Genomic DNA, 27,363 nt, shown 5'->3' with positions numbered 1-27,363 from the left:
TCCGGATCACACAGCTGGGTGGTGGCAGTGCCCTTTAGCGGAAGGCAGGAGACTGAGGAGGGAAGGCACAATTACAGTGCAGGAGGATGTCCACGCTCCAGCTAGGACCAAACCCAGAGAATGACTCATGGCAAAGCCACTGCTTCTGGCCCAGATCTTCATGACCTCAGGCTTAAATCACTCCAGCAGCCTCCTGAGGACAAAGCTTACTAGCCGTACCTCTTGCCTCTCCCCACTGTGGTTCTCCATGATTTTTACTTTTATTTTTTTATTGTGAGAAACATAACATAAAATGTATCATTTTAACCATTTATAAGTGTGTAGTTCAGTCGTATTAAGTACCTCCCATTGTTGTGCAACAGCTTTTTATTTTTCATATTACTTTATCCTCATACCCCTCTCCTCTCTCTGCCAACTTCAGGAGAAACTGTACCTTCGATCCTACTCCACTTTATTGATTCTCTTCCTTGTACGACAAACTACAGAGAAACAAAAGTTGATAATGAAAGTGTGTTGAAGAGGCATTGTAAAGAGAATAACTAAATCCTTATGATTTGTAGCAAAGAAGTTTATAGAACAAATCATTTTAAGATAGTTACTATAATTCAATTTAGTTAAACATATAATTTTACATATAATGACATAAATATAAACATATAATTTTAAACATTTTACTGGAATAATAATAATTTACTGCATCTGTAGCCAGTGTAGGATATTTAAGAAGTTCAAGTTAATCAGGGTTTTTAAAAGAAAGTAACTAGTTATTAAGAAAATAACTAGGTTCCCAGAACAAGCCTTAATCCTATTAAAGTTCATCAGAAAATTGCTTAAGTATGTTGTCAAGAAAGGTAATTTCTTCTCAGAAAGAGATAGTGAATTGTGTTATACAAAAAGATTCTGCCCTTGGGGCCGGCACGGTGGCGCAGCGATTAAGTTCACACACTCTGCTTCGGCGGCCCAGGGTTCGCTGGTTCAGATCCCAGGTGAGGACATGGCACCACTTGTCAAGCCATGCTGTGGCAGTCATCCTACATATAAAGGAGAGGAAGACGGGCACGGATGTTAGCTCAGGGCGAGTCTTCCTCAGCAAAAAAGAGGAGGATTGGCAACAGATGTTAGCTCAGGGCTAATATTCCTCAAAAAAAAGAAAGGTTCTGCCCTAGGCATATTTGAAAAAAATAAAGTAGCTAACATCTGACTATTGTGAGAGAGATTCTTATGCTTCTTAGTCAAGTAACCAGATAAAAATTTAAATTATTATTGACATACTAAGATGGAATAGATTCAAATTAAGCAAGACCTTCATCTACCCAGCGTTGCTTTATGTTTCGTGCCCCAAAGATCCTTGGTATGTTAATGTTCTCCGGCCTTCTCTCCTTCCTCATCTTTGCCGAGATGGTAATGGCCAGTCTAGCACTTATTGCATAAGACTTGTTACGAAACATAATTGAAAATTAAATTTCTACAATTAAGGCCACTGAAATATCAAGGCCCATTATTTCTGATTTCCACATTATGTTAGTAAAACCTCGAATAAATTCTTTTGCCAAGGTCTTCATTCTCCCCAGGATTTGCCTAGAAAAAGGAGAGAGGTGGATTTCTTTACCCAGGTATATCTTTATATTTGCAATATTGACCGACTTGCTTAACATGCTCTTCCTCCTATATTCCCAAATTCTGTTAATAGCACAGTTATCTTCCTGGTTATCCAAACAAAACACCTCCATCAGCCACCTGACTCCCTTTTTGTTGTCCTTCCCTCCTTCCTAATATTATTTTTATAGATTGCCACACGATCCCATTTCTCTCCAGTCCATTTCCCACAACATTGGATCAGAATTAACTTTGCATTGCTTCTTGTGATCACTTCCTAGTCAACCTTTCCGTCTCCAGAATCCTTTCTTCCAATCCAGCCTACACACTGCTTCCAGTTCTATCTTCCTAAAGTACAAATGGTTTCTGTATAGCTCAACATTTGTAGTGGCCTCTATCACCTAACAACTAAAGCATACAATCTTTCACCTGCTTTCCATGGTTCGTCCTCATTCAACCCTACCTCCTACTTTCCCCTCACCATGAGGATAGCCAGGAGGAGTAACTTTGCCCTCCCTTCGAACACACACTTCAAATGGGACCTTTACAACTCTTTTTAAGACAATATGTTGATGCAGTGGCAGTTAGGACTCTAATGAAAAACAGTACAGGAAGCCGTATAAAAGCAAGACCAAGAGACACATCAAGGTGTTTAACAGGTAGTACGTTTTTATCCCAGCTTTTTTCAGTGCAAGTTACATGCAATAAAGTCCACCCATTTTAAGTGTACAATCTGAGGAATTTTGGTAATTGTACCATGTGTAACCCCAACCGCAATCCAGATATGGAACAGTCGCGTCTCCCTAAAGCCGTTCCCTGTGCCCCTTTGCAGTCGATCCTTTCTCCCAGCCCCAGCCCCAGGCAACCTCTGATCTGTTTTTCGTCACTCTAATTTTGCCTCTTCTGGGGTTTCCTACAAGTGGAATAATTTAAAACATAGTCTTTTGTGTTTGACTTCTCTTACTTGACTTCTTTCACTTTGATATGTTTTTGAGGTTCACCTATGTTACTGTATGTATTACTATTTTGTTCTTTTTTACTGTTGAGTAGTATTCTACAATACAGATATACGATTTTTAAAATCTATTCACCAGTTGACGTTTGGGTCATTTTCAGTTTGGAGCTATTATGAACAATGCACCTATGAACATTAGCACACAAGTCACTGTGTGGACATATGTTTTCACTTCTTTTGGGTAAATACCTAGGAACAGTAATGATGGGATATTTAGTAAATGAGTATATCATACATTTACCCCAGCCGTGGGTGGAAGCACTGTCAGCTGGAGATGTCCAGAGCCCCAGGCTATACCAAAAGCTAGAGATAAGCCCAAATTCTGAGTATCTTCATGATTCAAGAGCCCTAAGTCAACAGTAAAATAAGACCTAGTTTGGGGCCTGTGCACCCTGTAGGGCCCAGTAGAGGCAACCACCCCATAGAGAAGCCCAGAACCCAGCCCCCCACAAAGGAAATCTCCCATAAAAGATAATTCTTGTGGGAGATGAGCTCACAGACAAGAAATATAAAACATATGAGAATGTCTAGTTCCATAAAGATAGGCTGAATAATTAATATCAAAAAAACTCCACAACATCCAGTAAAGCAATCTTAAAGGTATTAAAAAATAAGTGTGCATTTAATTGTATGTTCAATTAAGTAAATAACAAGAGATATTAATTGCTGTGCTTTTCTTTTCTGTACTTCCTTGTATGTGACTCCTCCCCTGTCAGTCAGAGGCATCCATTCTACCTTGAGAAGAACTAGGATATTATAGTAGAAATGCAAAGAGAGAAGGAATATTTGCTTCTGGGCAGCTTTTGCTTCTAAATGAAATTATTGAGAATCAGGAAAGAATACCTAAGAGTAGTAAGACATAGACTCTAGAAAGAGAACAGAAGATATGTTGCTTACCCTATGCCTGACCACAGAGGAGATTAGATAAAGATCCCTGGACTAGTTGGTGAACAGAGAGGTTGAAATAGGCTGTGGCCTTGAAAAAAAGTTGGTAGCCTGGGTATGAGAAGACCTGACTTAGGAATTTTACAGGAAGATGTCAAGGATTACCTGTGGCCAGAGCTGAGCCAAAGTCTTAAGACGAATTGTGGCCTCTTGAGTGAGCACCATGTCATCCACACTTACTATTCTTCTCAATACATGGGTGAAGGCATTCCATGGACAGCTATCTGCATAGCACCCCTTAGATTATCCAGTAAGACACCTACCTATCTCCAAGAATCTGTCAAGTACCTGCCAAACATTATAAAGAATGAAACATCTCTCTATGTAATAAAATAGAACGATCTCTAAAATATATTGTTAGGGGTAAATCTAAGTGTGTAATAGTTTATGTTCTAGGATAACATTTGTACCATTTATAAAAGAAAATATATACACATGTGTATGTATGTATGTGTATATTTATTTGTGTGTGTAAAGACTATCTGAAGGACATAAAAAGCTGGTGACAGTAGTTGTCTCTGGAGAGTAGAAGGGTGGCTGGGGAATAGAGTGAGGGAAGAATTCCTTCTATTGTAGACTCTTTTGTTCTTTTTGAACATTTTTATTATGTGTATGTGTTACATGTTCCAAAAATTCAATAATAATCCAAATAAATATTCACACAAAAACAGCAATTTTGCTTCTAGATAATTTGCCTGCAGAAGCCTTCGCACATGTACAAAAGGAAAAAAATGCAATATTGTTTATAAGGGAAACAATAAAATCTTCATCGCTAGGGGAATAAGTATGTAAGATATGGAATCGCATATAGTAGTAAGATAGAGTAAGGAGATAGGTAGATAGACAGACAGATAGAGCTATCACAGAATAGCAGTTAAAGGAAATGAATTGATTGGTCCATCTGTGTACCAACATGAAATGACTCAAAAACATGTTGAGTAGAAAAAAAGCATAATATAGACTATATGTTTAGCATACAATTAAAGTAGATTTTTAAAAGATTTCATTTTTCCTTTTTCTCCCCAAAGCCCCCCCGGTACATAGTTGTATATTTTTAGTTGTGGGTCCCTCTAGTTGTGGCATGTGGGATGCTGCCTCAGCATGGCTTGATGAGCAGTGCCATGTCTGCACCCAGGATCCAAACCAGTGAAACCCTGAGCTGCCAAAGCGGAACGTGCGAACTTAACCACTCGGCCATGGGGCCAGCCCCTGAAGTAGGTTTTTTAAAATACGCTAAGTCAAAGTATAAAAACGGGCCGGAAGGATACCAAACTCACAACGTAGTTTACCTCTGTGGAGGGCAAGGTCAGGGGAAGGTGGAGGGAGTAGGGGGAACCTGTAATATTTTATTTCTTAAAAGTTTTAATTCTGGGTGATAGGACTATGTATAGGCATTTGTTGTTTTATTCTTTGTATTTTTCTGTATTTTAAACAGTTCTAGAAATATAAACAAATGTAAAATACAAATAGCCAGCCGAGGTGCTCCAGATTGATCTTTTTACTTTCTTTATAAAGTCAAGTAAATCCTAAAACATCAGCCTTTACATTAATAAATATTCCTTTAAAAAATAAAATTTTGTGTTAGGGCTTTTAAAATATTGGGAAACTCTGGTTGTGGCTTCAGATTTCCTCCCTGAGACGCAGCAGGGTGGAACCATCGTCAAAGAGCAGGCGGGGGAGTTTGACTCCTGCCCCAGAGGGACTCCCGTGTACTCCCATTTACTCACCCTGAGCCCCTCATTCTTCCAAATTCCTGTCAGCACATTCTGTTGAGGAAGCAAGAAAACTTGCCTCAAGGCCTACTCCATTCCCCCGTGCCTTTTTGCTCTTTGTGGAAAATAAAACAGTCTGTAGGCGGAGCTTATGAGCAACACCCTCTATAAAAACCGGAGTCTGCACACTTACCTGACCACTTCTGCTCCAGCATCGAGCCCCGCAAGGAAGCAGTTAGGCAAAATGATGTCTGGAGGGATGCCTGGAGGGTTAACTGAAGCCAGACCTGCCACTCCAGAAATCCAGGAGATTGCTGATAGGGTGAGTCGATTTATCCCGTGAAAAGGTTTAATTCAAAATCTTGGTTCCTAGGTTGGCCCCATGTTAAGCACGTGGGTGAACTTCATGAAAACCAGAACATTGGGAAATGTGTAGTTTTGTTCAGGCTTCCTTACAACTATAACTTTTTTCAGATGAAACTTCTAATAATGTCAACTGTGAGAGTGATCTTGAGCAAACCACATCCCTTCTCTGACCCCGTCTCCCCATTTGTAGAAGAAGGATTTGTACTGGCTCATCTCTAAAGTTCTTACGACGCAGGATTCCAGGGTTACCAATTCACTTTCTGATGGAACTTTTCTAATCTCACTAAGCGGAGCCAACATGTAACTAAAGTCTGAGGTCGTTAACAATTTGACCAACTAGACTTTAAATGCACTGCAGGGAAATTTTTTTAATTGAGTTGAATAAAGAACAATATTGTAAAGGCAATCCACTTACAAGCTTCCTACAAATTTGACTAGGTAAACAATGTTTGAGTCTTTTCGTATCTAGAAGATGATTAAACTAGCAGAGAAGTGACATAGTCTATGGTGATTCCAAAACTCATTATGGTGAGGATAGAACTCTTAATGTTTTTAGCAAGTTGATACATTTTTTGCGTTGTTTGATTAGCTATCACCTGTATCATAAAAAGTTGTTATATTGCGTATTTCATGAAAAGAAAATATATATAAATTACTATTTTAGGTTTGTAAATTATTGCGCTATTTTCTTGTATCATTCCTTCTTGTTTCTTCTCTCCGAAACTTCATCCTATGACACTGTTCAGCAAGTAAGACCAGCTTCTCGCGGAATTGGAAGAGATGGGGTCCTCCACGTTAGGGCACTGGAACGCTCTCTAAGAGATCAGATGCCTAGAATTCTACCGCTCATTCTTGGCGGCTAAATATTTCCCTTTCAAGAGTCCCTTTTAAACAAAATAAATACCTTGGAAGTTTTCTTTTCTTGGAGAAGATAATAGTAAGTGATCATTACCTTCATTTGAATCCCTGTGTCAGGTCTGTGTTCTCCAACTTGAATGTGCACATGGATCACCTGGGGGTCTTGTTAAAATGCAGATTGTGACTCAGTAGGTCTGGGGTGGGCCTGAGATTCTGCATTTCTAGCCCGCTCCCCGGTGATGCCCATGCTGCAGTCCATGACCTCACTGGTCTACAGAACCAGAGATGCTTGATATCGTAAGAGTCCTATGGGAGTCGGGCTTTCTAAAATCAGAGCGCTGCGAGAAACTGTCAATTTCACTTGTGAAATGAAGATAACACCTCTCACCCTGCTGGTTTCAGAGCTGTAAGGACTAAATGAGATAATGTGAATAAAAATGACTTGAAAACGGGAAAAAAATAAGCATAGGTGAGGCATCACCATTGTTTACGTGGAATTTTTGCCTGAAATCGTCCCTGACCCTGGAAATCCCTCTGAGAGTCTCCAGGGACCAGAGTTGTACAGCGGATGGGGAAGACCAGAGATTTGAAGCCGAGAGGGTGCAGAAAATTTTAATGATTTTTTTTTTATAAAAAATTTTAGTGATTTTTAAAAAGCCTATCTTGGTTAGCAAGAATAATTGTTTTAATTAAGAAGCTATCAGAAGGGCCTTGCATTGTTAATAACACCCATCTGTGAGTCACATCCTAAATCATAAAATTAACTTGAAAGTGTGTTTCTTGATGCTTACCTCAGGCTCCAGCCCTGTCAGAGAGGTAGAATGAGAGATAGGGATTAACAGTAGCTACCTCACCGCGGAAAGGGGCTTTGCAGTTGCAAAAGCCTTGTCCTCCATCCGACCTCTCATCTGATCTTCATAATCCCTGGGACAGGGAGGGAAGGCATCGTGTCCGTTTTTCAGATGATGAAACTGAGATTCAGAGAAGTTAATAACCACCTAGTTAAGAAGCTAGCCTATCTCCAGATTGTTGACTCCCTGCCTTTTCCACCATGCAGTGACAGGAACATGGAGATGTGGGGTAAGGGAAATATACTGGGGAGAGATGATGTGACAAACTTGCCTTCTCTGTGCAAGCAGCTAGCCTCAGATTTAAATCAATATGGGAAATGAACACCAATGGATCATTTCTTGAGTATCTCTTAGGTGTCCAGCATTCTGTTAAATGTCATAGAAGATACATAAGGACTGTAAGACATGGCCCCTGCCCTCCGGGAGTTCACAGTCCATTTAGGGAAGTCAAGCTATCTGGGACATAATATAAGGCAAACTCCAGCTAAGTACTTCCTCACAATCATAGGGTTTGAACCAGGAAGGACATTAGAGATTGCTTGTCACACCTCCTTACTTTGAGGTGAATAGTTGCTGTGTGGGTACTTCAGCAGCTCCGGTGTTAAAATAGAGCCCTAGGGGACAATTCCCAATTAAGTGTTGGAAGATAGAGGAACGGTCAGCTTAGGAAGCACTTTATAGTTTAGGAAACACTTTCACATCAATTATGTCATTTATTCCTCCACAAACAACCCCAAGAGGCAGGTATTTCTATAACCACTTTGAGGTGAGGAAATTTAATCAACACCTTCTCCAAGATTATAGAATTAGTTAGGTTCCCAGGCAGGGCCAGGCAAATGGGTAGGTACTGGTAATCACACACCTAGTATGATTTGAGGGGGTCTCAGGAAAGACCACCACTACCTGTCATTTACCTTGTAGTTTTGTTTCTTTGATATTTTGATGTATTTCTGTTTTTAAAAATCACACGTCAAATGCAGATATTCTTAGAGGAGCTGAAGTTGATCAGCCTTCACTGTCCTTGTCAGGGAGCTTCTTAGTGGAATGCCAACTGAAGGAAGAATACCATTAGGGAGGGAGGGCCAGGAGGGGGAAAGTCAGCACATAGATAGGAGAAAGCCTCAAGGAAAATCATAACTACAGGCTCAAAGAATTCGACATCAAAATGAAAGAGGGATGTTGGATGAGGTGAGAAAGAGAGGAAAGTCAACCAAACGGCTTGAGGTTGAGAAGACTTGAACGTGTTTGAAAGCAGAAGAAAAGTTTCCCCATCCTGAAGATAAGGAGACTGGAGGGTAATTGTGTATCATGTGCTAAAGGATGCTAGTGGTACTTGAGTCTAGAGTTCACGTGGAAGAAATCCCCTCATCCAAGATTCTCTATATTCGTTGAGGGTCTTTGCTATACCCCTCTTCCATCCTCTCTCCTATTTGGGGAGACAAGTTATCATGTAGGAAAACAACCCTGGTCTCTTCATTTAGAAAATGTTGATTGTGTACACAGTACTATGTGAATTGCTATAGGGAGAGAAGGGATGTAAAGATGGTCCCTGCCCTCAGGGAAATTTATAAAGCAGATTGGAGATCAGAGATACAAACAGGAAATAAAGAGCCATAGATGGCCCCATCCATGAAAAGCCATGATATGTGTAATTAAAGACCAAATGAATGGCCCTACCAGCAAAAGACTCCGAATCATTATTGCTGATCCTTTATCTTATATCATATGTAAAAAACCATTGGATGAGAATTCTGAGTATGTTTATGTGTGGGAAAGAAGTGTTATTTCAATAGTTATTTTTAGAAATAAGAGCTATTATTACACATTCACAGATGCTTACACACAAAACACATACACACACACACACACACCTCTCTAAGTTAAATCTGATTGCTGAATACCATTCCTGGCATACACAGATCACAATTTTCGTCTGCCAGGACACCACACAAACACCTCATGTGCATACCATCATGGGCACACCCTGGAGCTTAGCATATCATGGCTCTCACTCATCCACAAATTTGTGTTCTCTCTGACTTCAGCCTCCTCATCAGTCACCTCTTCCACTGCCACACCTGTGGCAGAGAACCTGCCATTCAGCCACACGAGAATCCTTCATGTGTGATTACCAGTACCTCCCATCTTCATCAGAACATGCCTAGGCCCACTCGATCATCATCCAGCTTGACTCCTTGATGGGTGGTTTCATATACTCCTCCACCCCTGATTTCCATGACCCTGTAAGCTTCTGTATTCCAATCCTCAATTAGAGATCACTCCCACTGCCACCACTTCCTCCTCAGCTTCTGCTCCAGGTTCAGAGAACTTTGCTCAAGGAAGATGCAGAACCACAGAAAACACCCATTACAAATTCGTGAATTCATGCCAGCAAGCAACCACAACAGTAACACCCCGACAGGGCTGCCAGAACATCCTTTCAGTCAAAGGATCCAAAAGGATCCTTTCTGGTCCTTTTCTAGAAACCCCACAGAGGTGGATCTGGACCTTCTCTCTCCTCAGTTTCTCCATCCCTCCCCTCCCCAGGGCCCCTCCCGCTGGTGTCTCAGTCCCTTCTCTTAGAAGATCATAGTCATCTGGTGTGAGAACACCCCGATTTGCTTATCCTCTACTGATCTCATTCCTCCCTCCAGCCTAAGACTCTGTCCTCTTTTCTTAAGCCAGCCCTTTCTCTCTTATGCCAGGTGCCATCATTTCTTGCATTCTGGGTGCCTTGCCCCAAACTTCCCCCTTCCCTCAAAACATAGATGACAAATATCCACAAGTCACCTCTCACCAGCCCTACTGTACTTTCATGTACTTCCCAAACTTTCCTTCCTCACTCTGTAAAACTTCCCCAAGTACAGCCTATTGAAGATGCCACCATTATCTTTCTACTCATTCTTTCCTAAATTATGCATAGCCCAAATATTTATGCAGAATGATTACAGAGTGGGACACACCAGGGTCTTGGGCTCAGCATGGCTCGAATCCTCAGATCCCAGAGAATTAACATCTCACCAAGATTCGTGCTCTGCAGCAATAAGAAATTCTTGAACAGCTCTGGGGTAAATGTATTTCACCAGGTGCTCCTCCCTGGTAGCATCCTTCCGCTGGCTGGGGCCCAAGCGACAAATCCACCTCGTTCCCACCAGCGCTTCAGCTACCGCCATGCATGGCAGGTGAGGAAGGTGGAAGCCAACTGTGTGCAGCTTAAGGTCTGTCTGTTTAGCACCAGGCTCCAGACCATCACTCCCACTGGCCTTCACCATCCTGGCGCCCATCCCGGGGGGTCTTTCAGCAACAAGCTGCCCCCTGAAACTTAGGGCTTTGCTAACCCCCTCCTTCCTGCTCTTCCCCTTTTCCTGCTCCTCAGCTTAAGTCTCATCACCCCAGGTTCATAGCGTCCAATACAAATCTGTTTTCCTGGAATGAGGGAGCAAAGCTACAGGTTATGAGTACAGTGAACCTGAAACCAGGACACACAGTCACTTACAGAAACCAACCAGGACATTCAAAATCAACTCTCTCACGGAAAATTCTGGACTTGTGACTTGCATAGCTACAGTGGAAAGTTTACAGATTTGGATGGATTTCTAGGACAGATAGAAATAAAAACTTTTGATACGTGGTAAAAAAAAAAAAAATGACCAAAATATGGAGACCAGAAGGAATACAAATAATTATTAACAGATAAATCAGATACTTAAGTTATCAGGTGAAGTATTTTAAACTTTAACTATAATTCATAATTTTTCAGCCTTAAGCAGTCATGTTCTCCTCCCAGCCTCAGGTTCCTCATTTGTAAAATGAAGTTTAAATAGATAATTTTGGGTTTACTGTCGAGATTAGTCCTTTATAACTCAGATAACAACTAGACTGGTACCCAGTGTTGCCTCAAGAGTCTTAGGACAGGGGAGAAATAAGTCGGTAACTCTTTTTCTTACTCAACTTCTCTCTCACCCTTGTCCACTTTTCTCCCCTCTCTCATACATCCTACCTCTTTCAGTTTCTGGTTTTTTCTCACTACTTATCTTCTTCCTTTCTCCAGTCTGGAGCTTAATCTTCTATCTCAAGAGACCAATCACATTCTTCCCATCTATTCTGAAGATTACAGGAGAAATAGGTAGTGGTCCATAAAGTATTTGGTCCTCGAAAGTGGTCCGAGAACTCAGAGTTTGCAGATGTCTATGTCTTTGAAAACAGTTCTCGTACCTGAACAGAGGCACCAATAGAAAAGGATTCAAAATGTCTGTCCATTGATGGGAAGGACTGGGTGGCCTCGGGAGAACCCTAGATGCGCTGGAGGCCTGACTGAAGCTGTGTATGCACATAAAATGCTTTGGTGAAGAGCAGGGGGCAACTTCCCGATAAACAAGGTATATGGAACACACACATATGTTTCCTTTTCCCTCTAAATGATAGGAAAGAATTTGGGGGGAAAGGACACAAACCCACAAATATAAAGGCAACAAGACATAGGTAAACACCACTTTGACAAAGAGATATCGACAGACCTTTGGAAGATGGAAAGTAGATGAACAATGGAAAATGACTGAGGCGTCTACACAGAGCCTAAGCCCCAGAGGGGAATGTCTGAGCCAGAAGCACGCAGATTCATGCTGCAGAACTCCAAAATAGCTCAAGCACTAACACCACCAGAAACTTATGAAGATGGGAGTGAGGCATGGGGCCTCCTGGGTCCTGCATTCCTGCCCTCAGGAAAATCATCTCTCTGACTCAGTTTCTGCTAAGAGTAAAGCTCCAACCTCCTGCCAGGGTGGAGGCCTGGTAACATCTTGTCCTCCAGTGGGCAGAGGGAATGACTAGGGTGCAGTCTAACTGCTCCTCACCCAGATCCTCATCGGTCCTCCTGGTGTCAGCCCCACGCCTGCATAATCTTATTAAAGATAGGTGTTTTCCTTTCTTTGAAATATTGAAAATAACTCATAGATCTCATTATCATCTTTGAGGACTTTTAGGAACATGAGGTTCCCAGATTTGTAAATCACATAAATGGAGTCCAATACAGCTTTGATAATTTGTTTCCTTTTTTCTCTTAAGGTTAAACCACAACTTGAAGAAAAAACAAATCAGACTTACGAAGAATTTAAAGCTGTGGAGTATAAAACTCAAGTGGTTGCTGGAACAAATTACTACATTAAGGTTAGCGTTCAACATCCACTTTGGCACTAAAGATATGTATTTCTCACTTTATGTGACACTCCCTGTCACTCCTACCATATGACGTATTCCTTCTCCTTGTGCTAAACCAAGATGCCTACCTAGCATGATACTTCCCAAATGGTAGACTCTCAAATTTGGCAGATGATGGTATATTTATATTGTCTTTTTCTTGTGAATTTAGAAAGCTTTCTTATATTGATTCTTAACTTAATTTCCATGAATTTTATAGAAAAAGATTTCATAACAGTTCAGAGAATGTTTAGCTTGTGGCTATGGTGTGAAGGGGGAGCCTGAAGGCGTGGGGCTGGACCAGATGCCATCTTGACGCTTATTCCGCCTCAAAGTGTTGCAGTTCTATGTGTCTAAATTAAATGGGTGTATGGAATGATTTGATTCATTAGCTGGGAAAATAATCTAAGCCACTTTCCTCTTTAAATAACCAGTTCACTTAATAGAATTTAAATAATAATCTTTGAAACTCAAATAGGTAGATTCAATTTGTGACCCTGTAGGCAATGTTTAAAGCAGCAGAGCATTTAAAGTATTGTTAAAATTAATTTTATAACTATATTTAAAAAATTAAATGATGCACTGATCCAGTTCTGATTGGGGAAAGTACATGTGACATTATTGAGAGGGAACCAATTCAACAAGTCAACCGTGGATATTTGGGAGCCATTTTCATTCTTTTGTGTTGAGAAGATGATAATTCTTTTTTTTTTAATATTTTATTTTTCCTTTTTATCCCCAAAGCCCCCTGATACATAGTTGTGTATTTTCAGTTGTGGGTCCTTCTGGTTGTGTTATGTGGGACGCCACCTCAACATGGCCTGATGAATGGCGCCACATCCACACCCAGGATTCAAACCAGCGAAACCCTGGGCTGCCACAGTGGAGAGCAGAAACTTAACCACTCGGCCATGGGGCCGGCCCCTGAGAAAATGATAATTCTGATTTAATAAATAACAACAGACATTCAAACATATTCACTTAATCTTTACTGAACCATTTGACTAGGGCACAGTCTGGCTTATTTCTCTTTAACAAACAATTAACTATGCAAGATATAAAAATTTTTTGAAATGTTTGCACAAAAAAAATAAAATAAGTGGTGCTTATCAGCTCAGCATGAGAAAATTACAATACTGGGTTATATAACTAGATCAACCCAGTCCTACCAAATTTGAGCTCCTAGCCCTTACAAGGCCCTGGAAGGCCCACATGAATCTGCTTTCTTCACAGCTAGAAAAGAATGTTTTCCAGTTAAAAATGATTTTGCTCACAGATAAGAAACATTCCACCAAAATTGGAATTATTATTTTAATAATTTATGATTAATCCAAGTGCATAAATTTCACATTAATCAGCTAATGTATTTCTTAAAAAGCTCGTCAGAAAACTATTTTGAAAATTTCTTCCCTTAAGACAAGCTGCCTGGTCTTAACCACAGGCTCTCCTCTCTCTCTCTCTTTCCTTCTACTATCAAATTTCTCCTATTTGATCACAGCCACTGACCCCAGTTCCCTCATTACTTCCTGGCAATCTAGCTGTTGATCTCTCTGTTCTGAGCCACTCTCTAGATTTAAGGTGTTGTTGGTGATGTGACTTTCTTTGTTTTTTCTCAAATATCTATCAAGAGGCAGGTGGTAGAATGTAAGGATTGCAGGCTTTGGTGTCAGACGGTCCGGGGTTTGAACCCTTGTTCTACTGATCAAAATCTGTGTGAGTGCAGCTGCTCATCTTCTCTGAGCCTTAATTCCCTTCTCTGCACAATGCGGATAATGATAACCTACTTTGCAGGAATAAATGAACTGGAAAATTACTGAGTTCTAACAACTGGGCCTGTATTATTTAATCCTCTCAACAAGTCTATGAGATAAGTATGATCATTTCCCTTGAGTTACTGATGAGGAAATTGAGCCCTGGGGAGGTGAGGTAACTAACAAAGGTCACACAGCTATAAGAGCAGAGCCAGGATTCAAACCCAGGCAGTCTGGTGCTTAACTACTGGCTGCGCGGCCTCTAATAATGTATGCAAAGGCTGATGCTCTATTCCAGGCACAGAGTAAATGCTTTTAAAAGGTTACACTGTAGAGTGAAAAGAACATAGATGTTGGAGTCTGGATTTGAATCTTGGCTCTGTCACTTATTAGCTGATTTAATCTCTCTTAATCTACTTCTGCATCTGTAAAATTGTCATTGTTCCACCTCTCCAGGCCCATAATAATAAGTAAATATAATCATGTATAATCATGTAAACATAACCATGTATATAAATGTATACATGTATAATCATGTAAATTCATCATAGTGCCTGACTCATAGTAAACACTTCATAAATGGCATTTGTTAAAATTGGGTTAGGAAGGGACATCAGAACACCATAAACATTATTCTAAGATAAAACTTTTACCGTCTCAACCAAGAACAAAGGTGGAAATTCTTACCATGATTTTCTAGGTTCCAGATTCATGCCCAGACTAGCATTTCAGTCACATACCAATGACTTTCCAGCAAGATCCCTTTACTTTAGCAGGGAGACCAGCCTGTCCACCCCCTGGGCCCTGCTCAGCCCTGCCAGTGGGCATTTATAAAGTGGGTTCTAACATAGATATGGGAACCACGCATCCCAAACTTTCTAGGACAAGTCTGATTTTCTTCTTCCTTCTCAAACCTTGTAGCAAATAAAACGTCCCAATTTGGGAGTCAAGAAACAGAATCACCAAAAAGTCTGTCACGGGGCCAGCCCAGTGGTGCATTGGTTAAGTGCACACATTCCGCTTTGGTGGCCGCTTGGCAAGCCATGCTGTGGCAGGCGTCCCGCATATAAAGTGGAGGAAGATGGGCACGGATATTAGCTCAGGGCCAGCCTTCCTCAGCAAACAGAGGAAGATTGGCAGCAGATGTTAGCTCAGGGCTCATCTTCCTCAAAAAAAAAAAAAGGCTGTCACTTGTTTTCTTGCTGTGCACATGTTTGAAATGAAATGCAATTCTAGACTTTCATTTGTGCCTAGATTACAGTAAAATATAAAATAAAATAAATCTAGGACCTATGCCTCTTGCCATGCCTTTCACCTGCCCTTTCTCTCATAAAATAAGGTGGTAGGTTTATAAAAACCAAGGGTCTAAGAATGCTGGTCTAAGATTGCTGTTCCAGAAAAGCTTATTGCAGTGAAGTCCTTACAGGCCTATAGAGCTTTCACTCAACATAGATCCATGTAAATGAATCTCCTTTTTCTTTTTTTACCTTTCAGGTGCAAGTAGGTGATAATAATTATATTCATCTGAAAATATTCAAAAGTCTTCCTCAACAAAATGAGTCTTTGACACTTACTGGTTACCAGACTGACAAAAGGAAAGACGATGAGCTGAAGGGCTTTTAGCGGCATGTTCAAAAGTGGGCTGATTCCTTCCACTGGCTACTGATTAATGACCCCTGCTAATAAATGTAACTATCAATAAAGAAGCATTGCTTTTCAAATAAATTGACTTCTTCAACTATTCCTCGTCTGTTGTATTAAATAGTAATTACCTTTTCTTTCTCAAAGTCAATGTTATTGTTTTAGAGTACAAATTCCATACGAATTGATGTCAGTTGGAAATCTTATAAATATTAGTTGGGCCTAATGCAACCGGCTAAAGGGTAATGCCACCACCACCACTATTCCCACCACATGCAGGCTAGATCACGGGCCATCAGTGCCCTGTGGTTGCTGAGAATCCAACATTCCATCTCCACTCTCACATTTTAAAATTAAGTCAGGTATTTTACAAAATACATTTATATTTTGAAATAATCTCAAACTTACAGATAAGTTGCAAACAACTTTTTTCTGGGACATTTGAGAGTAAGTTACCCACAGTGATAGATACCCCATCACCAACAAATACTTCAGTGTGCATTTCCTCCAAGCAAGCATGTTCTCCTGAATAACTGAAATGCAACCATCAAACTCAGGAAATTAACATCAATACGTGTGGGCTAGCATCTAATTCCCAGACAATATTCAAATTTCCCCAGTCATCCCAAAAATGTTTTTCATTGCAGAAAGATCCAGTTCCAAACCATGTGTTCCATTTAGTTGTCATTTTTCTCTTTAACACTTTTATTGAGTTATAACTTACATACCATACAATTTACCCAAAGTATACAATTCAATGGATTTTAGAATATTCAAAAATGTGCACAACCATCTCCAATTTTAAGCAAATTTAAGAACATTTTCACCACCTCAAGAAGAAACCTATACCCTTTAGCTATCATCTCCCATTCTCTTCCACAACCGCATCTCTAAGCAACCATTAATTTACTTACTTTCTGTCTCAATAGGTTTGCCTATTCTAGACATTGCATATATATGGGATCACATATAGTCTTCTTTTTTTTTTTTTTTTTTGAGGATTGGCACCTGGGCTAACAACTGATGCCAATCTTCTTTTTTTTTTCTGCTTTATCTCCCCAAGCTCCCCCTGTACACAGTTGTGTATCTTAGTTGCAGGTCCTTCTAGCTGTGGGATGTGGGACGCCTCCTCAACATAGCCTGACGAGTGGTGCCATGTCCACGCCCAGGATCCGAACCCTGGGCCACCACAGCGGAGCACGCGAACTTAACCACTCGGCCACGGAGCCGGCCCCCACATATAGTCTTTTTAACAGGCTTCTTTCTCTTGGCGTAATGTTTTCAAGGTTCATCCATGTTGTTGCATGTGCCAAAATTTTATTCCTTTTATGGCCAAATTATATTCCGTTTTATGGGTATACTACATTTTGTTTATCCATTCATTAGTTGATGGATGTTTGAGTTACTTTCACTTTTGATTATTATGAACAATGTTGCTATAAACATTTGAGCACAAGTTTTTGGGAGGACATATTTTTTTTTTCATTTCTCTTAGGTATATACCTAAGAGTGAAATTGCTGCTTCATATGGTAAATTTATGTTTCATTGTTCAGGGAACTTACAGATTGTTTTCCAAAGCAGCCGCCTTATTTTACATTCTCACCAGAAGTGTATGAGGGTCTATATCCTCATCAACACTTGTTATTATCTAACTTTTTGGTTCTAGTCATCCTAGTGGGTGTGAAGGGGTATCTTATTGTGGTTTTGATTTGCATTTCCCTGATGACGAATGATGTAAATCATCTTTTCATGAGCTTATTATCCATTTGCATGTTTTCCTTTGAGAAGTGTCTACTCAGATCCTTTGCTCATTTTTTAATTGGGCTGTTTGTCTTTTTATTATTGAGTTGTAAGAATTCTTTGCATATTCTGGCCACAAGTCACTTATCAGATATACGATTTGCAAATATTTTCTCTCACTGTGTGCTTGTCTTTTCACTTCTTCATGGCGTCCTTCAAAACACAAAAGTTTTTTATTTTAATGACATCCAAATTATCTATTTTTTCTTTTGTTGCTCATGCTTTCGGTGGCAGATCTAAGGATCCTTTGCCAAATCCAAGCTCACGATGATTTACTCCTGTTTTCTTCTAAGAGTTGTGTAGTTTTAGCTTTTATGTTTAGGTCTTTGATCTCGTTTGAGTCCATTTTTATAAATAGTATGAGATAAGTGTCCAACTTCATTCTTTTGCATGTGCCTATCTAGTTGTTCCCACACTATTTGTTGAAAAGACTATTCTTTCCCACATTGAATGATCTTGGCACCCTTGTTGAAAACCAGGCACATGAGTTCATTTTTGGACTCAGTTCAATTTCATTAATCTATTTGTCTATCCTTATGCCAGTACCACACTTTCTTGATTACTGTTGCCTTGTAGTAAGTTTTGAAATCAACAGGTGTGAGTCCTCTAATTTTATTCTTCTTTCCCAGAATGTTTGGTTTCTCTGAATTCTTTGAAACTCCATATGAGTTTTAGAATCAGCTTATAAATTTTTGCAAAGAACTCAGATAGGATTCTGATAGGGATTGTGTTGAATCTGTAGATCAATTTGGGCAGGAGTGCCATCTTAACAATATTAAACCTTCCATCCCATGAACATGGGGTGTTTTCCCAATTATTTACATCTTCTGTAATTTCTTTTGACAATATTTTATAGTTTTCAGAGTATAAGTTTTGCACTTATTTTGTTAAATTTATTCCTAAGCATTTTATTCTTATGGATGCTATTATAAGTGGAATTGTTTTCTTAATTTCATTTTGGCTTGTTAATTGCATGTGTGTAGAAATAAAATTTATTTTTGTATATTGGTCTTGTATTCTTCAAACTTGCTGAACTTGTTTATTGGTAGATTCCTTAGATTTTTATATCCTTCAAGATCATGTTATCTGCAAATAGAGATAGTTTTACTTCTTCCTTCAAATTTAGATACCTTTTATTTCTTTTCTTGTCTAATTGCACTGGCTAGAACCTCCAGTACAAAGTTGAACAGAAGTGGTGAGAGTGGACATCCTTGTTTTGTTCCTGATGTTAGGGGGAAAGGATTCAGTCTTTCACCATTTAGTGTGATGTTAGCTGTGGGTTTTTGTAGATGGCCTTTACCAAGTTGAGGAAGTCCTCTTCTAGTTTGTTGAGTGTTTTTTATCATGGAAAGGCATTGGATTTTTGTCAAGTGCTTTTTTTCTGCTTCTATTGAGATGATAATGTGGTTTTGTATTTTATTGTATCGATTCAGTGTATTACATTAATTTTCTGATATTAAACCAACCTTGCATTCCTAGAATGAATCCCATGTGTTTGTGGTGTGTAATTCTTTTTTATGTGCTAGATTTGGTTTGCTAGTAGTTTAGGAGTTTTCATCCATATTCATAAGATATTGGTGTGTAGTTTGCTTGCGATGTCTTTGTCTGGTTTTGGTATCTAGTTAATACCAGTCTCACAGAATGAGTTGGGAAGTGTTCCTCCATCTTCTATTCTTTTGGAAGAGTTTTTGTAGACTTGGTCTTAATTCTTCTTTAAATGTTTGGTAGAATTCAGCAGTGAAGCCATCTGGGCGTGGGCATTTCTTTGTGGGAAGTTTTTTATTATTAATTTAATTTCTTCACTTGTTATAGGTCTATTTTGATTGACTATTTCTTCTTGAGTGGGTTTTAGTAGTGTGTCTTTCTAGGAATTTGTCCCTTTGTCTATATTATCTAACTTACTGGCATACAGTTGTTCATAGTATTCCTTCTTTGGCCCTACCTAGTAGATTTTGGGCCAAATTGTTTAGGAAGGAGAAAAGAAGAAGTGGAAGAGAAGGAAGGAGAAAATAGTGAAAAGCCTGGGCGGGGGGGTGGGGGGGGGGTGGAGAAAAGGAAACTTATTTTAAAGATGCCCTAAATAATGTCTTCCTCTGTGTTCTGCATTCTGCTTACCACTCTACTAGTGCCACTTGGCCAATCTCCCTCCTATTATAATAATAGTTCATATTAAGTGCTTATTATACACGAGAGAGCATTCTAAAGACTGTACACATATAACTCATTTAATTCCCATAGCAAACTCATGAGGTAATTACTATTATCCACTGTTTACAGAATACTGAGCATAGAGAGGTAAAGTTACTTGTCCAAGGCCTCATGGCTAGTTAGTACAGTAAGAATATGATCCCACACTGTTTGCCTCCAGAACCCAAGCAAACACAAGCTCAAATTCATTTGCCCTGCTATTCTGACCCCTGAAGAGGATAAGTAACGAGAGCTTGAAAGAGTGGGTTTTTTTTATAGCCAATGATAGCTCTAAATGCTTCATAATAAAGAAACTGTCCTGTTCACCTTCCTTCAGCTCCCAGCACATAGTTTAGTTCAATCAGTCAACTAAAAGATCTCCACTGGCAGGCTAGTATTAATGCCATAGGGCTTTTAGGTAACAGAGACTACCAGAGACGATCCCACTGGCCTAATAATAAGAATGCTTTTCTAAGCAATGCAAATATGGACACAAACATCTACAGCTGTATACACAGAGCAGCTGGTCAAAGATATACAAAACTTCACAATCAGATTTATTTTTACTTTATCCTGATGTTAGTATAGAAAGTCTGAGTGCAGCACATGTTTAAGGATTAATCTAATAAGGGACAAACAGAACATATGCAAAAACAATTATAGCACTTTACTGTCAGAAATAAAGGACTTCAATAAATGGATAAACATATTCTGTTGCTGGTTAGGTAGACTTCATGTTAAAGAGAACATAATAATAAACAGGAATGAATAGGAAAGAATATCAAGTAAAGTGTGCAGTGATTCTCAATCTTGCCTGCATGTTAGAATCTCTTCACTAACAAATTGAAAAAAAAAAAAATGTTGGGGCCCCAGTGCAGACCAATTAAATAAGGATCTCTGGGAAAGAGTCCATGTGATTCTAATGTCAGCCAGGGTTGAGTACCACTATGACATAAAGGAAAAAGGAAAAAGATTTAGTGGGAATACTTGCCCTAATGGCATTGACAATATATTTCAAAGTTTAAAATTTATTACAAAATATTTCACTTTTCTGATAGTAGGTTAAAAGCACAATAGATGACGGGAACAAAAAAATATATATGTCAGAAAATATCACCCAAATCTGCTTAAGCTAGGTAAAATAAAAACTGTGAGGGGCTGGCCTGGTGGCACAGCAGTTAAGTTCACAGGTTCCGCTTTGGCAGCCTGGTGTTCGCCAGTTTGGATCCCGGGTGCAGACCTATGCAATGCTTGTCAAGCCATGCTGTGGTAGGCATCTCACATATAAAGTAGAGGAAGATGGGCAAGGATGTTAGCTCAGGGCCAGTCTTCCTCAGCAAACAAAAAAGAGGAGGATTGGCAGCAGATCTTAGCTCAGGGCTAATCTTCCCCTCCTCCCTCAAAAAAAAGAAAAGAAAAAAAAGTGTGAAAATAATTTTTGATTCACTAAATGCTGATGAAAAATTACATTTTAGGGAGAAATAATCATTTGGATCCATATTTCATATCTACTATAATAAATTACAAATTAGTTAAAAAGTGAAAAAGTGGAATAGTTTAAAAACAATTTTAACATAGAAGATGATTTAAATGGGAGTGGCTTAAAGGATAAGGAAGTGGTATTTGAGCAATTTGACTTATTCCCCAAGAATTGTTGGGATTTTTTAGAGTAAACAAAAAGAAAATAGACCTACAACTGGATAAATGGTTCATGGAAAGTATATTCAAAAGTTCGTTGGCCATTTAGGGTTTATCCAAGTAAAGGAGCAAGTTTCCCTCCCCCACAAAAAAACCGTCTTCCCTTAGCAATACAATTGCAACCAAAGGAAAAATTACATTTCTAAAACGTTTCCCCTAAATGAATCTGGGAAGTGGAATCGGAAGCAAGAATTTGTACTCTATTGTAAAAATCCTTTTGCCTAACTCCAAAGAGAGAAACTGAGAGAATGTACTCTTGCCTTGCAAAGGTGAGGGACTCCGCCTGTCTGTCAGGCACTCCCAGAATCCTCTGCCACAGACTGTTTTCAAATGACTGGTATTGGACCAAGCGAAGATTCAGAGGGCATGATTCTGCCCCGGGTTGTAGGCAATGCCTACTCTGGTGTCTCTTGGGAGATAGGTTTCTTCACTGACCTAAGGGAGTGAATTGATGAATTTCTGCCTGGTTTCTTTAGGAGAGAGCCAAAGACTCACCCTGGATGCTGGAGGCTTCTGAGGCTTCCCTTGCTGGAACTTAAAGTTCAGACACAGTGGGGAGTTTCTCTCAAGGAGCTATCCAAGCACATCCCACGTGCTCCAAACCACAATATGAGAAAGTATCAGATGAGGAAAAAATGTCCTAATGTCAATGGATTACTTAAACAGGGAGATATGGCTTGGCCACCTGACTTGCTGGGGATGTTCTTGATAGGCTCCTTTGGTTCAACAGAACTTAATTTATTTTATGTAAGGCAGAGACTTATAAAGATGTATCTGCTTAGGAATCTAGGAAATGCCCTACAACCAGGCCACGCGGAGAAGAGGGACCCATACAGAACTGGGTCTCACAGCCAGAACTGGAATCCAAGGCAGCTCTAAGAATGTGGGGAGCTGTGGGGAGGGGGCGGTTTACTCTTGGTCTCTTTCATTAACGGGTCTCGGCTATTCCCCAGGCAGCTGTTTGCATCTCTGTCTCTGTCCACTTTTCTGCCATCTCCAACAAGCATTGTCTTCTATTCTGTATATCTTGTCTCTGCCTCATGGTGTGCATCCTCACAGCTCCTGCTTTCTCAGAACGCTGGACTGCCGTAGCCCCTGTGGTACCTCATCACCCCTCTCCTTCAAGCTTTGCCTCCCACTGCTAACCACACCATTCTCTCAGTATTTCTCAGGTCAAAGCCTTGAAGAATTTGATTGTTCAGATCACCTTTTTGCTCCAGGACATGTCATAGCACACTGGGCAACTTAAGGTTTGGCAGTTCTTGGGTCAGTTTCCCAGCCCTGGTCCAGTCAGCATAGTGGAAAATGGGCTACCAAAGGGTGCTCTTTAAGTCGGAGCTGTGAGCCAAAGTCTTCCCTAGAACGGGCTCTGGTGTAGCAGGTGTCTGATCCACGTGACAAGTAGATGGATGGATGGATGGATGGACAAATGGATGGACAGATAGACAGGACTACTTTGCCCTTAGAGAAGTAAGGCATGATTGATTAGGGGGAGAGAGAGACTTAATGTGGGTTAAATAATTGAGCAAAGACAGAAGTGCATTTGCACATTGCAATATTTGAGTGAGATCTGACTCCAATCCTTAGGAATCAAGTAATGGACAGGCCCTGGTTGAGCTGGCTGTTAATGCCAAATCTTCCTTCTTAGGGAAATGAGGTGGATTTCCCCCCAAATTCCTTCACAAACCTTTCCCTGTTCCTTCCTGTGGGGCCTGGTCTTCTCTAGCCTTTCCCTATCAGAATCTCCCATGGTTCATCTCCCAGTGGAGCAGTCATGTAAAGAACCCAGAATGGTCCCTAATTTGTAGTTAAGCACTGAGCAAATGAGCTATTATTATTATTATACTCTTCATTCCGTGAACAAACATCTGAACAGTGAGCTGCCTATAACAGAATCCCAAATATAGAGGCTTAACCAAATAGGTTAACCACTCCTGTTACATCCCTGAATGAACAGATAAAAATCCCTACCCTCACATAGTAACAAGTTTGGAGACGCAGATAACCCAGGGCTAGAATGGCAACCCACAGTGGCATCAAGGATCCAGTCTCCTTCTATCTTTCTGTTCAGCCATCCTTAACACGTAGCTTTTATCTTTGTATTTGTCACCACTGGGAAAATAGTTAGACCTTATCCTTGTCACTTTTAGACACTCTAACCACACTCCAGGTAGAAAGGAGGAGGAAGGGACAATGCTTTTATCAGGAAAGTAAGTTTCTCAGAAACGCCCCAGCAGCCTTCTGCTTATATCTCATTGGCCAAAACTGCCTCGCTGCTGTCTGGGGCTGCAAGGGAAGCTGGGCACATTGCCATTGTAGACAAGATCAGGATTCTATTATCAGGAAGGGGAAAATGGGCATAGGGCAGAAAACCAGCAGTGTCTCAGGCTCATCCAACCCAGGCACTGAGCACTACAGTGCTAGCCCTCAAAAGCTGGTGGAGGAGAGGTAAACCAGCAATTGAACAGCATGATAAAGATCATGATAGAGGTGTTTATCATGGGAGTCCATAGAAGGGACATCTAACTTGTATTTGAGAGGTAGGAGAGGCCTGCTGAAGAAAGTGACAGCTGACACATGAAGCACGGGTAGGAGTCAGCCAGGGAGGAGGGAGCAGGTGCAGAAGTTCAGGAATGAAACTGGGAGTTTTTTTGGGGTTTTTTTGCTTAAGATTGTCGCTGAGCTAACATCTGTGCCAATCTTCCTCTACTTGGTATGTGGGACGCCACCACAGCGTGGCTTGATGAGCAGTGTATAGGTCCACACCCAGGATCCAAACCTGTGAACCCCAGGCTGTGGAAGCAGAGTGTGCGAACTTAACCACTATACCACTGGGCTGGCCTCAAAACTGGGTCTCTGTGGGAACAGAAAGTAGTTCCCTATTGGTGGGGAATAGAGTGCACTGTAGAGAGCAGTGAGGTTGGAGGTTAGCAGGAGCCAGAGCATGAAGGACTTCACCAGCCATTTTAAAAAAAAAGTATTTCTATTCAAGGCAGTAAGAAGCCACTGAGGAATTCTGAGGAGACAGATTTTGCTTGCTAGTTTTTAGAATTGGAGTGGAAAAATCACTCAATCCATAGCAAGTATCTTTAAGTGCCAGTGGATTTGCTGTCCCTTCCTAATGCACCAGAAGAGCCACAAATTCACCTATGCCAAGTCATCTCCCCTTTACAGGGTTGCCCTCAGCTGGCCACAGTGTTCAGAGGCTGGAAGCTATCTTTGCTTACACTTCTTATTAACATGTTGGGTTTCCTCCCTTACATGATGCTGTGGGGTAAATTAGGCTGCTTCTGGAAATGCTGTCCCTATCAGGAGTAGTCACTTTTTGACTATTTTCTTTATTCTTCAATGTTCATGTTCAACTAAATAAGAAGTACTTTTCTAAGAATCAATCAAGGCCTAACTATAAACCTAAGTACACACAGACATCATGAGTAACCTGTCATCTCTAACGTATTTGATTAAATCATCTAATTCTAGGCAGAATATTCCTTTTTCTTGACTTGAAATGAGACTACACATTTATACCTGATTTACAAGTTATTCCTGGACGATCTTAAATGGGTAGGGCAGCACACAGCCTGACTACTGCAGTCGCACTGGGTACATTATTGCTCCATTTCCTGAACTGCTATCTTTCGAGCACAATTTAAAGAGAACGACTTACTAGAAAACATGCTTATTACTGCACTTATTTGGTATATTTCAGTCTCTCCTACATCAGCTTTTCAAAGACAAAGGCATTATAATATTCTCTAATCAGCTGAAAACAGTCTTTTGCAATCCCCTCTCCCCTCCTCCTTCCCGATTCCTTTTTTTGGAATGGAACTTTATCACCTTTTAGCACACTATATAACTTACTTCTTTTCTATCGTCTGTCTCCCCTGACTACATGCAAGCTCTTTGAGAGCAGGTATTTTTACCTGTTTTGTTCAGTGATGTGTTAGTAGTGGTTAATAGTGCCTAGAATATGGAAAGCATTCAAATACTTGTTAAAAGAATTTGCAAATAGATTATCATCAGTGTTTCTTCTATGGCTAACTTCTGACCTACAGAGGAAGGGCCAAACTTATCTCTGAACTTTTGCACATTCTGTCTCTTCTCTTTTTGGTTAAATCCTACCTATCCTTCAAGCAACAAAACAAATTGTTCTAAGGCAGCAATTACATGCGAGATGCTGTTTCTGTAGGCAAATCAACTTTCAGGAGCAACGCACCACTTTTCTTTCTTCATATTGCAGGCTTTAAATGCCATTCATCACAAACATACTAATAGTCACTTATACCGAAGTCACTCCACACTGCCATATTTGCACATTTTTCATAATACAGTACATTGGAATGATTCAGGCACAGTACTAACATAACTGGATTAGCTAGATACTATTTTAGCAGACCTGAAATTCTGGAAAGGCTGTTATGAATCCTTCCCAAGGATTCTGTTTCTGAATTCCCTCCTGACCATCAGAAAGATCTTTGTTGACTCTTAGTTTTATTTTCGTATGCTTTCTTTCAGTTCAGTCATCCATCCAGTAAACATTAAATTTCAACATTCTGTCAGGTACCATTCATTAATAGGTAAGTCCTACAGAAAATGATTTTTTAAAATTTTTTCACTGCTGTCACCAGAAAATTTTTTCTTCTTGAGAGGATTAGATTGTAATCTCCACAAAAGTAGGTCTTCTTTATCAATATCCTGAACAACTAAAACAGTATCTGACCCCTAGTAAATGACCAAGTTTTATTGAAAGAACAGTGGGCACTTTATGTCTTTATTGCTCACTTGCAAGTGCATGATCTGACGAGAGTCAACATACTCAACACACAGGCCTACCCGTGCCCATTTGGCCCATCTAACTGTGCCAGAGCCAGGTGGCTTGAGTTGAAACTGTCATGGTGAGTAGAATCCTAAAACAGCTCCCAAAGATGTCCACCTTAATCCCTCAGACCGTGAAGCAGACGTTACTTCTACGATCTCACTTAACATAGACAGCAAAAGGGATGTGCAGATGTTATCAAAGTTATAATCAGTTGACTTTATGTTAATCATAAGGAGGTTATTTTGGCAGGTCTAATCTAATCATATAAACCCTTTAAAAGGCTTTGTCTCACTTATAGCAGAAAAGGAAGTAAGATTCCAAGAAGGATTCGATGCACCACTGTTGGCTTGAAGACGGAGGGGACCACGTGTCAAGAAATGTGGGTGGTGGAGCTTAGAGTGGTTCGTGACAGCCAGCAAGGAAACAAGGACTTCAGTCCTACAAACGCAAGGATCTGAATTCTGCCAACAAACTAAGACTAGAAGCAGATTCTTTCCCTAGAGACTTCAGACAAGAGCCCACCTGGCTGACAACCTGATTTCAGCCTGTGAGATGCTGAGCAGAGAGCCCTGTCAAGCCTACCTGGACTTAATAAACAAGTGTGACTTCAAGCTGCCAAAGTGTGGTAATTTGTTTAGCAGCAATAGAGAACATACAATCATCCTGTACTAGAAAGCGCTTTTCTGCAATGACCAAATCCTGCAGTTACAGCAGGTTTTCGCTGACTCATTTGAATACTGTCATGCAAGCCGTCCTCTGCCTCTTCTTTTTCTGAATTTGTTTGACTGCTTTCCTTTTCATTGTCCATGGAAATACTTTCCAGAAAAGAAATTCCACCCAAAATTAGCTTTTGCGTATGAAATAAGTTAAGGTACTAAGAGAAAGCTTCTTATCCAGCCTATAACACTACCTGTTACTTAAGAGCAA

General features: G+C 40.2%; 1 protein-coding gene across 1 annotated transcript; it reads left to right on the top strand.

Annotated features, from left to right (window-relative positions):
* Nucleotides 1-5,254: 5,254 nt before the first annotated feature.
* Nucleotides 5,255-16,031, top strand: CSTA (cystatin A). The gene is made up of 3 exons (XM_008516202.2): nucleotides 5,255-5,590; nucleotides 12,408-12,509; nucleotides 15,785-16,031. The coding sequence occupies exons 1-3, from the start codon at nucleotides 5,420-5,422 to the stop codon at nucleotides 15,911-15,913; spliced, it is 402 nt and encodes a 133-aa protein (XP_008514424.2). The 5' UTR covers nucleotides 5,255-5,419; the 3' UTR covers nucleotides 15,914-16,031.
* The last annotated feature ends 11,332 nt before the right edge of the window (nucleotides 16,032-27,363 follow it).

This window comes from Equus przewalskii, chromosome 18 (assembly GCF_037783145.1).
Source record: "Equus przewalskii isolate Varuska chromosome 18, EquPr2, whole genome shotgun sequence".
NCBI classification, from domain to species: domain Eukaryota; kingdom Metazoa; phylum Chordata; class Mammalia; order Perissodactyla; family Equidae; genus Equus; species Equus przewalskii.
The sequence above is the reverse complement of the archived record's forward strand: the minus strand, read 5'-3'. Positions and strand labels throughout refer to the sequence as shown.